At 39.4% G+C, this 14,057-nt stretch overlaps 1 protein-coding gene across 1 annotated transcript; it reads right to left on the reverse strand.

Annotated features, from left to right (window-relative positions):
* Nucleotides 1-253: 253 nt before the first annotated feature.
* On the reverse strand, nucleotides 254-13,740 carry BRD7 (bromodomain containing 7). Its single transcript, XM_042876930.1, has 17 exons — nucleotides 13,636-13,740; nucleotides 13,164-13,372; nucleotides 11,971-12,100; nucleotides 11,541-11,598; nucleotides 10,183-10,327; nucleotides 9,292-9,402; nucleotides 8,767-8,948; nucleotides 7,770-7,893; nucleotides 7,098-7,173; nucleotides 6,189-6,296; nucleotides 5,528-5,660; nucleotides 4,665-4,776; nucleotides 3,484-3,534; nucleotides 2,422-2,533; nucleotides 2,117-2,260; nucleotides 1,315-1,458; nucleotides 254-467 (listed from the first exon to the last, which is right to left on the reverse strand). The coding sequence occupies exons 1-17, from the start codon at nucleotides 13,682-13,684 to the stop codon at nucleotides 403-405; spliced, it is 1,953 nt and encodes a 650-aa protein (XP_042732864.1). The 5' UTR covers nucleotides 13,685-13,740; the 3' UTR covers nucleotides 254-402.
* Between the last annotated feature and the right edge of the window lie 317 nt (nucleotides 13,741-14,057).

Consider the following 14,057-nt stretch of genomic DNA (forward strand, 5'->3'; position numbering starts at 1 on the left):
GGGAGTCTTTCACATTCAGACACTAATTATTGTCTCAGTCAGATTCAGCTACACAGTGTATGTATCACATTTGGAAATTTGTGGCTGAGTCTTTGCACGCTATACAGGCTCGTTTTCACATACGCTCTGACTTTTCCAGACACACAATAATGGAAAGAGAATTTAAATGCAGCAGAAGTCCTATAAATAATAAAGAATGGCAAATGAATAGTAAGTGCATTTTTGAAGCAGAAGAAATTCTAATACAAACAACTCAATTTCAAAAATCATCAGTTCCAAAATTTAATAAACAAAAGTAGTTTCTTTAACACACAATATACACATGCCCAGTGAATGCACCAGTGGACGTTTATCTGGTTCTTAAATAGAATCAAACAAACACCTGTAAACTTAACTGACACTTCAGACTGTAACTGGACCACATTCGTTTTCAGTGATGGTGACAGTCTTTTTGGGTTCTTGAAACTCTGAAAGTTCACAACAGACACCAGGTCAGTTAGCACATTTACCACTTTTCAGTGACAGAAGAGCACAGACAGCACAGTACTTCTCAGACACTCGCTATTTGTGTAGACAGTCCTGAGTTAACAGTGTGTGTTCTGTTTGTCCACGAGTCTTTTTTCAGTTGTGTTTGTTATGTGGCCTCTCTTGCAGTACACTGCTATGAAAACTACATTGCTCAGTAATTGTAAAGATTTCTCAGTTTCATTGAAGCAATCTGGTTCTTACTAAATAACTTAACTAAAACCTTTTATAAGCCACACCTTGGGTAAATTCATTGTGTGAGTTATCTTTCTTGAAACAGAATTCTTACCTGCCTTATAAACTGAGTGCAAACAAATTCTAGGTGTGTTTTCATAGTTTACATGACCTATTAAGCCACTGCCACAAGGGGGAGATCTGATTCTGGCACTCATTTTCCACTGCCCAGACTCCTAATCCAGCACAATCAGTGGTTCTTGCTAGATAAACGAAGCTGATGCTGTCAACTAGAAAAGCACTACAGCTGGCCAAAGTAAGCAAAAAGGGAGCAAGATGTCCTCATTTCAGCAAGTGAGTAATTTTAACTCTTCTCTTGTAACTTCACTCTAAATGCAAAAACTAGAATTTAATGGAGTGCCAAGCTTTAAAATTTGGCAAATATATAAAATAACTATTCTGAGTAGTTGAACCAAAGTTCCACATATCCAAAAGATTAATTTTGAACTGAGATTTTTAAAAGTGGAGAATAACTAAGTTGTACCACAAGCCATTCTAATGATTTGCAGATTGTGGTTTTGTTTTAGATGCTACCCAACAGTTTTGGATACTCACCATCTGTCAAATCTACCCCACTATCTTCTGTATCAGGTAAAGGAATTGAAATTCCCATTGCTTTCCGGATTCCATACGTACTAACAATGTCACCTGGAGTCACTTGTTGTGCCAGTTCCTTCAGATTATTGGTTACTCTCTCCGCTAAAAAAGGAGAAGTGGATGTACTTGTAAGCTGCATATACAAACACACACAAAACTGCTGACACGAGTCTTTCATCTTATAACCAGTGTTTAAATACACAAATGCAATTGGACCAACACTGAAGCATTTTATCTTTTCTCAGTGAGCTGGCTCCTTCAGATCATGTACACTGCAGTTGACACTGCACAATTTAGTTTTACTTGCAGAACTGACACCCTCTCTGCATAGTCCTAACATGGAAGGCTTCCGTTACCTGTATAACAAACCAATGAGGCAGGGAGCTTTGCTCAGATAATTAAATTAATGATTGCTGTGAATTGCCATAATAAAAATAGACCAAACCTGGAATAAAACTATCCTTACAATAAAAACTTGGTAAAATGTACAAAACATCTGTTCAGAGACACTGGAAAAATCGTGAAGTTAGAGGTGCTTGGCTATCATCTGCCCCATGGCACTGAAATAAACTTTAAGATAGCTCAGTTACCTTGTACTTATTGTTTAAAACCTTCATTTGGCTTTCCATACAAAAAATGAAATATAAATTCACATACTACATCAAACTGGACACAGATTCCACTCTGTTACACCTCTGCTTTAATATAAGTCAGGACTTCATCAATTATGCAAGATTGAGCAGAAGAAGCATTATCTTACCCAAGTGCATCTCTCTGTAAGACGGACCCAGAAGACAAATCATATTAGGGGGTGGTTTTGTACTTAGTCGTTCATTTTGAGCATCCTGAAGTTCTCTCAGAAGCTTTGTTGTTTCATCAAGTTTCCTCTGGAAGATTTCAGCCTCTGTTTATAGAAGAAGAGTCCCTGACTAAGTAAAGAGGGTACCTTTACTTTATGATATAAAATGTACTAAGGCTGACTGTGCAGAGAGATTGAGAACATCAACTACCTTTCATCAGAAGTTAAAGACACGTATCAAAATTGCAAGTACTGTGCTAACTTACCCTCAGAATCAAACTCTTCCATAGGCATGCCAAAGTTTGTAACAGCTTTTAGGGCTGTTAGTCTGTCATTATTAGCAGAATCCAATCTTGCAGCGATATCAATTTCCATAATCTAAAAAGAGCAAGTAATAATTCAGATAGATAATATTTAAATCAACCTCAAAACAGCAAAGTTGTTTTGGGTAAATCAGAATGCTAAGTTAATTAAAATTAGTCTGCTCCAAAAAAAAAAAAAAAAAGCAGTCCTGATACCCTATGAAACATATGAAACATTCATTGCTCTCTAGCTACTCAGCCCATTATTATGTTTCATAGACAGGAAGGAATTGGCACCTGCCAAATACAGTGGGGCTGCACAAACGTTGTGGTAAACTAACAGCAGCAAAAACAATTGGACTATAAACATGAGCTCACCTAAGACTGAGTTGATGAACAATCTGACAATAAAAGTTAAAACCAATGGGGAACTGACAGGAGATGAAGGCTTCAGCTCTTTCCCTGTACTACTGCACTTTCTCTCTGAACAAAATTTGTTGGGTGAAATGATTGTAATGCTACACTGCATGCCTACAGGGACACAAGCTCCTTAAGAAACTATCCCAAAGGGAGCTGTGTATCACTGTCTTTCACACTTATTACAACCTTATGTTAAATCAGGTTTTTAGAGGGAATGGTAAAACTACAGCTTCCACCCAGATCAAGTGTGTGGTCAAGCAATCACAAATATATATGCCTTTTTTTCTAGTTTTCTTGACAAAGTCAAATTTACGTAAGACTGACTTTTGGAATATTCTTGTGCTCCAGATGCCCCCTGATTCAGCAGAGGTTCATTAGTTAGGATAGTATGGCTAGGTTGTGGTTAGACTCAATGATCTTTAAGGTCGTTTCCAGCCTGAGCAATTCTATGACTCCATGCATTTGTCAGAAGTGACACAGAGCACATTTACATGCGAAGTTTCAGCACTGCTTTGCAAGCTGCAGGGGTTCTGGCTGTTGGGATAAGTGAGGTGTTAGACACACGTTTCTTGGAGCAGCTTACAGATACAAAAATTTTACCCTTACCTCTTTTAATGCATCACTTCTTTCATGGGGCCCTTCATCTTCCTCTAGGGGCTGAATACAGAAAGGATTTTTAAAGCAGGCATTAAAACTAATCTTTTCCTTAAGGTCAAAGTGAACCTTACAATGTGGTGGTTTTAATCTGAGGTAAATGATGCAAGCTCTGTAAAACCAAGTTACAAAGCAGCTGTTTTTAAACAGCTTTTTTCAGATATCAATATTTACCAAAATACATTAAAGTACACATTTTACTACTCTTTGCAAATATCTACATGTCTTTCCCCAGTGATATCACCTCAAGGGGGAAAAAGGGAAAAAAAAGCAGCATGACAATCAGGCTGAAATATATTGTTTCAACACATAACTGCATTTCTCTTAATATTTGCAACAACAGTGGTCGAACCCTGTAAGCCAATGGCACAACTGAGTACAACAGAAGTGATAAACTTGTAATGTAAAGCAAAGGTCTGAACTGGGGGCTGGGGCTCTGATCTTTGCTCTGTGAGCTGTTCCCAGAATTAGTTTCACTTACGTACAAATCATTACTAAAAACCTATTATTTGTTTATTACCGGAATGTCCACTCAAGTCAGAGTAAGCTAAAGCAGTAGTTAGGGGTAACTACTTTCTGGAGAGACACAACTGATCAATGATATACGAATTCGGTCCCATATCTTGCTCATCAAATCAGTCCCTTTGATTCCAGTCTCGTTTGGCACACGTGGATACTGAAGTCTCACAAGTTTTTTACTATTCTTCCATAGCACATATTTGAGTTTAAAAGCACTGCACTAACTAATGGGAAAAATTAGTTAATATTCTCTTAAAATAAGCAGTGGTGCTAGCAAACTTCTCATGGAAACAAACAAACAAAGAACGGTGATCACCTTGTCTCTAAGCTGAGCACTGCTGTTTTCTTACTAACTGTAATAGGCACAAATAGAACAGCTGGACAAAGGCTATGAGACTCTGACTCCATGTACAATATTTGATTTTCACATTTCTCTAATTAACAAACTATCATAATATCTTTCTAGAAAACCTATTTGCTGGAGACAGGTGTCTTCACTTTCAAATTTCACCATTAAAAAGGGAGCCCCTCGCTAGGATCAGTGTCATCATTTTCTAGCTGTGTAGCTTGTGCACCAGGAGTAACAACTAGAAAACTCACAAGTTCCCCCTTACCGTTTCTAGTTCTCTGAGAGATCTTGAATGTCCTCCTTTAGTTAGAACATCAAGCAAGCTATCAGCCATTAAGAAAGGATAATCTTGCGACTTCATCAAAAATTCATGAATACTAGAAGATCAAAAGATAGTTAAGACAACTACTTCTGTATTCTGTATTCAAGAGAAAAAAGTTTTGTTAGGTAAAGGGTAACCAATGCCTACAGCATGGGAAACACAAAAAGTAGCAAAGAATTTAATTTAACTGGCTTGCCTTTTTTTTGTATTGCCTAGAGCTGTTGTAGCCTAGGAAAACATTCAGATTCAAGAAGTGAAAAACAAAAATCTGCATCTTCAGGCAACTGCATTAAACTGAAAGCAAACTTCTACAGTATAGCAGAAGTTCTAAGTCACTACCTGAAGCAGTGATTGAGCACCTGTTGGGAAGCAGGGCCAACCCAGGAGCTCAGGTGCATGCAATGTTCCTGTGTGACTGGAAGGGGTGAAGCCAGGATCCACCCCTTCCTAGACCTCATTTAAGTGTTGGCAGTGGAGGTGAGGGCATCTCTCTGTATACCTGAGGCCTTCTGAAGGTAAGCAGATTCTTTTCTTTGTTTCTGTGCCCACAGCTGCTGTATTTGAGCAAGTCCTCACTTAGTACAGCCTAGGACTTTGCTACCCTGCTGTCACTGCTGTGCTTTCCATTGCATTACACGCAGACACTTAACATTAGGGATTAGACGTTTCTTAACAAAAAAGCAGTAGCTGTAAGACATGGGACACAGTGACATCATTCAGCAGCACAGGCACAGTCCATACTGCAGCAAGTTGCATGTTGTTTCCATACATGACCACTGTAATGCATGCTCTAGCTGTCTGATTACCTGAATGATCCCTGATTAGAGTCCTCCCCATAGGTTGAATAGATTAAGTCAGAATCTTCTTTGCTGATGTTGGCAAATGTAGAATCATATGTCGGAGCATACGAACTGTAGGGTCCGTAGTTCAAGTATGTCACTAATGAATAACAACAGTACTAATTATTACCTCTGGTATGCACATATTAGGTAAACGTGAGATGAGGTTGTCAAATAATCCCCCAGAAGAAACTAAGAATGTTATTTCTTAAAAAGAAAACAAATATTCATAGAATACCATCTTTCCACCCTGCAAAAATTTTTAATAATGCATATTTTAAGTGCATATTTATTTATAATGTTCTATTAACAGTATTGTATGCCTTAACCCAATATGAAAATTCAGTCTGGGCATAACCAGTTCTCAGGTTTCCCACTATGCTCCTTCGAAGCCAGCAGAAACCCCTGCATCTCTCTGGTATTGTTTCTCTTCTCATTCTAGATCAATCTTCTATTGAATATGCTTCCCCTTTTGTATGTGTAAATTAAGCTAGATTTTGTGATGTGCTCTTCAGATGTGTCATAAACACATGCAAACTGAATACTAGTAATGAGATCAACATATTTTGTTTATATAACAAGGAGGATTTATAGTGTTTCAAAAATAAATCAATCAATCAGCACTTGCCTGGAGTAACCTTGTTTCTTTTATCTTCTTTGAACCCTTGTAATGTATTAACTCCTGACTGAAGTCTTCCTGCTGTCATACCCAGCTTTACAGGGCAGTAACCTGGTTCTGCAATAGCATACAATCAAAATACAAGACTAATAAGGCACTGTTAAGTGACACAAGAAGACGTCCAAGCTTATTTAATATTTGCATCCTGTTTAGTCTGAAATTTCTGGCTATAACTCAGAGCATTGTTCTTCAATTGCTTCATATTAAAGACTACATGTAGTTTTAAATATGAATTCAAACCCACGATAATGCACTGGTTAAGTAACATAACACTGTTTATGTTTTCTTCCTTCCTGCCTCCCCTAACAAAAGCTGCACTGTCTTGCTGAGGTTTCCTACTGTATAAATAAGAGGAATTGAGAGGTTTTCAGAATAGTTTCTGTCTCATGTAGACAGTCAGCTCAATTCTGCAGTAAGGTGACAGTTAAATGATTGAGCACCTGCATTCTAGCTAGTGACACCACAAAGATGGCAGTGATGAGACAAAATCATTTGGAACTCGGACAATTCCCAGTTCTGGGAGTCTGTGATCCTCTGGGTCAACAGACTGCACTCTGTACTTGATCCTGACTTATAGAGAGTCCAGGAATTAAGTGTACCCTAACATGGCTGGTAGTTCCTTCTCTCATGGCAAAAGCTCTGTTGCATCTCCCACAAACAACTCATGCAAAATGGAAGAGGATTGGCCACTGATGGTTCCCTCTTGCTGCTCCTCAATGCAGCCCCAATTGCCTCCACCAGCTGCAGCTTTTTAAATTCAGATTATCAGACTATTAAGAACTACAGGCATTTGCCCATCTACACCAGCAGGAAAAAAAGCTGCAGAACTCTTTGGTTACCTGAACTGTGCAAACCTACCTCCTGCAGTAAGATCAACTGGGTTAAGAAGACCCAGAGTTGTTGTGCCATCTGGCTTTCTTCTTTCAAACGCACACTGAAATAAAATTACAATTTATGTCACCTGACAAAATTCACAGTCCTTAAATTCATAGAAACAGCTAATGAAAGTTGTCTTATCCATAGAAATTAAAATGGATTTGGAAAGATCAGTCAGACTTAGAAGTGAATACTGCTTTTTCTTCTTTTTTTTTTTTTTTGGTAAAAAAGCCTTTCACTGGATAACAGTTACTGATCCAGGCACAAGGGATAAAGAAGTTACAATAAATAATAACATTTCTATAGAAGATAATTAATAAGATATGTAACTCATACTTGGTAGAAACGGGCCCAGTGTTACCAAACTGGATTCCTTCTCCTTTGCTCAGATATGTGGCTGCTTCAAACACAGGACTTTTTTTCTTGAAATCCCTAGCATTCATCCTCCTCTATTACTTTATCTAAGAATTCTGAAAATGTAAGATGAACTTGCTCTGCTGATGACATTCAGCATGCATTCGACTGACACTCTTCCTGCCTCCTGCCTTTACACTGACACTACCAGTCGTGTGTAAAATGATATAAACTGCAGTAAGAGCATGCCTTGAGATTCAGTGATGCTACCTAAGCCCAGTTCAGGAAAAAGTGATTTACCTGGCTGTTTGCAAGTCGTCTTGTTAACTTTCCTCCAGATTCTCTAACAATACGATCAATCTGCTCTTGTTCCCTTTCCAAGCTATTGATTCTTAATTTGTCTTCAAGTAGATCTTTGTCCTTCCTATGAATAAAACCAATATATCTTAGTTAATAGCTGTAACAGACACAAATGGCTAAGTATCAAGAACAGGGCAGTGGATAATTTCTTTTTGCAAACTGCTTTTGTAGACAGCTTCCCCCCAATTAAAAAAAAAGATGCATTTAATAGGACTATTTAATAAAGAAGGAAAAAATGGGACAGAGTCTTAAACCCATGAATGCATTTTTTTTATGATAGTTATTGTAAAAGTATCTGTTTAGCTTAGTTCAACCATACAATTTGGCATGTCAAAATTTATATCATTGCTCTGACAAAACAAACAAGGATGTTTTTGGTAAAAATTAAATGTTTCATACTCTGTATTTTAGTACTTATACTTTCAAAACTAGGAAAACGAAGTCCCTAGTTTTTCTGAACATTAGAAAGGAATGTTTCTAGGCATTAAAATTTAATTAGAAAGTAAATATTCCGTAGCTACACATTTGTAAGTATTATGCAAAAAAATAGTAATTGGAACTTGAAATTGGCTGAAGAGTTATTTGTGAGGAGATACTTAAAAGATCATGTTTGCAAGTTTTCTTCAAAACAGTACTATTTACATGAAACAGACACTAAAACTAACAATAACTGGTAATAATAACAGAAAATAACTGAAATAGTTGTTGAGCAGTAAAAGATTATCCCCATGAAACATGATGATATCATATAAAAGACTTCCAAACATACTTTTTTTGGTATTTTGACTTTACATAAATGTTATTCCCTTGAGATGAAGGACTGTTAGAGTGTACCCAGTACCAAAGAAAACCACACCTCCAAGTCCCCAGTAAGTCAGCTTATTTCAGTGGCATTAAAGGGGTGCATCTTCTAAACATGAATGAGACAATACTTCACTTTTTGTGTTCCTTGTTGGGTGTTTTGAAAGCTTTGGTATCGCCATCCACAGGTTCTCCTTTGTCTTTTCCAGAACCACTTTCATCTCCACTTAGCTGCAGTTCTACCTTGTCCTTCTGTTTCCTCGTCTTCTGCAGATCAGCCATGAATTCTATACTTTGTTTCAGGCTCTGAATCCTCTCCTAAAAAACACAATAGAATCCTTCTGTTTCCTGCTTACATTAATCTTTTCGTAACTTAACCACAAAGAACAATTTAACTTTAGTTCTTTCTTACGCTTGCAAGTATAAAGGCAATTTAGAAAAATCAAATATTAAATGCAAATACATTATCTGGTAATATCTCCTCCTCTGGAGATATTCAAGACCCATCTTGATGCCTACCTGTGCAGCATGCTGCAGGGAGCCTGCTTTAGGGGGGTTGGACTCAGTGATCCCTTCCAAACCCTACAATTCTGTGATACAACTCTGTCAAAGCAGCTTTTTTCTTTTTTCTTCAATATTTTGTTTTGTAATCATTTATTACCTGGCTAAGTATCTTCATCCCTGAGTGCAGCAGTTTTTTTGCAGCTTTGTAGTAAATGGTGTCTGGTTTGTTGTATGTCATTGCATTAGTACACATCAATTTGAAGTTATCCTGTACAAACGATTTTGGAATGAAAGTTAAAGTTTTACAGTATGCTGTATTATAATCCTTGTTGCAAATGGTGCATCTAGAGCTTTAGCGAAAAAGAACTTCAAAGAAAAACCAGTGACCTTATGATGTCTAATAATAGGCCAGTTTCCTTGCCTATATCCCTTTACTGCATAAAAATGCACAAGAACATATAAGCATCTTCAGTCACTGTTTTACAAAGTAGTAGTTGAAAGCATGACCCCAATTCCCCCCCCCAACCACTGCACACACAGTACTTTCAGGGCCTTTGATCCACCAGACACTACAGCACAGGGTTAAGTGCCTGCTGTGAACAGGACTGAGCTAGTCTGGCCTTTGCTACTTGTGGTTCTACATCCCTAGATAAGCTGAGCAGCTAGCACTGAGGTGACAGGATGCCAATGATGAAGTAACTGACAGGCAAATTAACCCAACTCCTTGTTTTTCGGGGAGGTCTGCTACAAATGCTAACGTTTTCATTCAAGTAAAGATCTGAACTGACACACTGACGGACAAGCAGATATACATCCTGCATAAGAAATGAAGACATCTGTGTCATCTTGAAATACATATTTACAAACCAGAGGTATGCTTCCTCTTCTCTTCCACAGCTTAGCTGCTCACAAATAAGTCAGTAAGAAACATTTCCTCAGGCACAAGTACTGGTTCTTTTTGGCAACTTCATATTATCCTAAAATTGTAGAGCTCAAGTACACTGCACACAATCCATCTCTGTAGTCACAGAGAAATTCATAGAATTACCTTTAATTCTTCTATGGACTGGTACCCATTGTTCTTGATCTTCTCTTTCATAGTACTAAAATCCATTGGATTTTTAATGATCATGGAGTAGCCAGGGGCAATAAAATCAGTCACAGGAAATGAAAAGAAAGAACTTGGATCCTTTCTGTTAAGATATGAAAGGACATTTTTATGTTTCAACTTTATAACAAAAAACATATTGAGCTCAGAGTTAAATAGAAAGGAACAGACTAAGTTGAAAAAGAATCAAAAACATGAAGCCAGAAATGGCTTTTGTCAGCAGTCTTTCACTTCTGAAGGCTGAAAAGCAAACCCTGATACCAGAAAAGTGCTACAAAAATATCATAGAAGTTAGTTCTACATTTTGGTAACTATCCCCAAGAAGATTAAAAAGAAAAATACAAATAACATGCTTTTGAGGTTTTTCTCTTCACATTTTTTTAAGTTAAAGTTAGGTCAACATAAAACAAAGGGAATTAATGTGATAAGAATGCATACTTGTCATTCATTAACTAGCTTGCTTACTCTGAAATTAATGGAAGGGAATAAAAGCTACAATAGAACATGTATTCAGAGTTATGTTCATTTTCAGTTTACACAACTTTAACAGCTTATTTAAAATTAAACATTCCCTGATATTCTCTCCTTGGGATAAAGCTAGATTGATAACTTGGTGTGAATTTCTCTTCCAGAACTGTTGATTTTTATTTTCTTTTTCCCTTTCTCCTGTAGTTTCAGACTGGCCTCCCACGCCAATGTGGCTGAATTCCTCACTGTTACTACATGCTGGTGAAACCACTGCTGTTTCAGGCCTTTTCCTGTGGCTTAGTATGGATTTCCACTCCTAGCTGCAAAGTGTGTGTAGACAAACATTTTGATAGTATGCTGTCAGTTTCCCAATCTGCTATCAAGCAGATGCCTCCCAAACAACATTTTGAGCTTGATCTGGTAAAGTAAGACAAAGGTCTTTCAACCTCTGTAAGACGTACACTAATTCTTGACTTTAAGAAGGAATACCTTGAACCAGAGCTTGCTTGAAGGAACTGCTTCTGCAAATCTGATTATTTTAGTCAAAATATATTTGGTTAATAAGACATGATCTACATTTATGAAGCACATACTTCCTTTTTATAGTAAAAATTGGAGAACTCAAGGTAAAGAAACGAAATTACAGTTTTGGTAACTTTATTCCAATCTCACAGGGAAAAAAAGTTCTTATATAGAAAATATACCTAACTTTCCAGTAATACGATATGTTTTATCCAGTAGTATTTGAACTAAACTTTCTATAGGCCTTTTCCCTTAATGTACATTAAATTCATTTTGCAGCTCTGAAAGCCTGTAGCATGGACACTTACCTTTGTAGCTGTCTCATGAGTTGATTCAGAGCTTCCTGAAGCGGTGTCTGCTCCACCTCTAGACCAAAAAGAATTGTGGATAGGAAGGATATGAAATGGAACTGACTGCAAGTGATACTGAACTTCCAAGATATTAGTCATCAACCACACAAAACTGATCTTACTTGAGAATTCAGCGTAAACAAATACAGTGGTAAAAAACAGGATACGTAGATATACTTTTCTCATTGGCCTCAACATTCTGCACATACTGACAGGGGCAGTAGATACTACTTTTTCAAAACAAATATATGGCAACAGTTTCAATACTTTTAGGAACTGGAGAAGAACATGGGGATGACAAAAAATATCAAGATATTTGTTAACAAACAAAAATAAAAAGGAAGCCAGTAGAAGAAAATAAGAATTCACTAAAGATTTTTTTTTCTACCTTCCTGTTTTGATAAAGTACTCGTTAATGGTTTCTCTGGTGATAATTCCAATCTGACAGGGGTCTGACATTTCAGTTCCTGCTCTCCCTCACTGTCTGGGTGTTCTCGATCGCGTTTCCTTTTATCCTCCTAGAAGGAGAAAAATTGCTATAAAACCTCAGGACCTGTAAAACCAGCGTTATGACTGCACGTAACACTCCAGATTTTTCAAAACAACCTTGCACAATGAAAACAAAACAAACCACAAAAAAAGCACACCACCCTGCATTTTTTATGTACTGTCTCCATCTACTGGTCAATGCAAAAATTCAGCATACAATGCAATCTATCATTGAGTGTTTATTTTTTAAACATGACAGACAGCTTTAGAGCATGACAGGAATGCCTCCACACAGAGAATTGCCTCCAGTGATACCTCTGGGATGATTTTGAAGTTTATACAAAAATTAGTAAGAGAGAGGTAGAAAGTTTAAAATGAGATTGTAACCATTTCCTTCACAGAAATGTGTTATAAATACAGATCAGATAAAGAAGGGAATTACATTTTCTTCTTAATTAAGAACCAGTGATGTCTTAATTCTATTTGATATAAATCGATTTATTTAGACACAGCATTTATTTCTGCTTTTAACTTTCTGTATGTTTACACTAGCCAGTATTCGAGATGAGTTTTCACACCTTTTTCTAGAAAATCTGAAACAAAGGAATTGGCAAAACCAACACACAGAGTCTGAACACACTGCAGGGTTAGAAGGCAATCAGAGGGCTGGAGCACATCTCCTGTGAAGAAAGGCTGAGGGAGCTGCCCTTGTTTAGCTTAGATAAGGCTCCAGGAAGATCGCATTGTAGCCTTCCAGTACTTGAAAGGAGCTAACAAGCAGGAGGGGAACCGACTTTTTACACGGTCTGATAGTGACAAGATAAGGGGAGGGAATGGTTTTAAACTAAGAGAGGGAAGATTTAGGAGAGATGTTAGGAAAAGAGTATTCACTCAGAGGGCGGTGAGGGGTTGGAACTAAATGATCTTTAAGGTCCCTTCCAACCAAAACCATTCTCTGATTAAGGACACAAGTTACAGGCAGGCATACCTGCTCTCTGTCTGGTAATATGGGCAGGCAAAGTTGAAGGTATTTTTCTGTGGCGGTGTTGTTTTTTTTTTTTTTTGCTAATATACAAAAGCACGAATGCATACCTTAACTTTTCTCTTTCTTTTCTCCTTCTCTTCTCCAGGAACTTGTTTTTCTCCCTTCTTTCTCTTTTTCCTTTTTCTGTCCTTGTGCTTTTCATGCTCGGATTTGTCCTCATACAGACTGGAATCAAGCCCCGCGCTTCCAGTGGACAGTTCGGCAACTTCGTTCCCTCCAACTTTCAGCACCAGCTTCAGCGGCTTCTCTACGTACTCTTTAACGCAGCAGAGAAACGAGGCGTCGAGCGGCGCGGACAACGCGTTCCCCCCGCACCCCGGCCGTCCCTCCGCCGCCCCCGCCCCGCAGACCCGTAACCCCGGCCCTTCCCACGCCGTTTCTCCCCTCCCCGCCCGGCCGCGGGTGCCCAGGCCCGGCCGCGGCTCTCCGCCCGGCCCCGGCTTCCCTCTGCCTTTGAGCTGGGCCCGGCCGGCAGGCCCGAGGCTCGGCGCCCGCTTCGCGACCCCCTTCCCCACCCACCCTCGTAGGGGTGCTTGTCCGACTTGTGCTTCTTGTGTTTCTTCCCCATGGCGGCCCGACAGACCGCGCTGCCGGGGCGGATACCGGCCCCGCCGAGCAGCGGCGCCGCGCGCACCCGGCACGAGCGGCGGCGCGGGGAGCCGCGGCCCTGCAGCGCCCCCCGGCGGCTCGGCGGTGCTCCTGCAAATCCTGGCGCTGGCGCAGGCGTAGAAGCGGGTGGTGGCAGCCGAGCGGCAGGGCCGTGCCGCGTGGTCGGGCGGTGTTTGTTACGGGCCGCTCTGCCTGCCCGGCCTCGTGCCGCGGCGGTGCTGCTTCTGCAGAGCCGTCTCAGCCTCCATTGCCCTCCCTTCTGTTCACGGTCGCGTGGGCGCGCTTCTCTTCACAGCGCCTTTCCTCACAGCACGCCTCGCGCGCGCGCCTCT

This window comes from Lagopus leucura, unplaced genomic scaffold, assembly GCF_019238085.1.
Source record: "Lagopus leucura isolate 7727_CA_CO unplaced genomic scaffold, USGS_WTPT01 Super-Scaffold_100017, whole genome shotgun sequence".
NCBI classification, from domain to species: domain Eukaryota; kingdom Metazoa; phylum Chordata; class Aves; order Galliformes; family Phasianidae; genus Lagopus; species Lagopus leucura.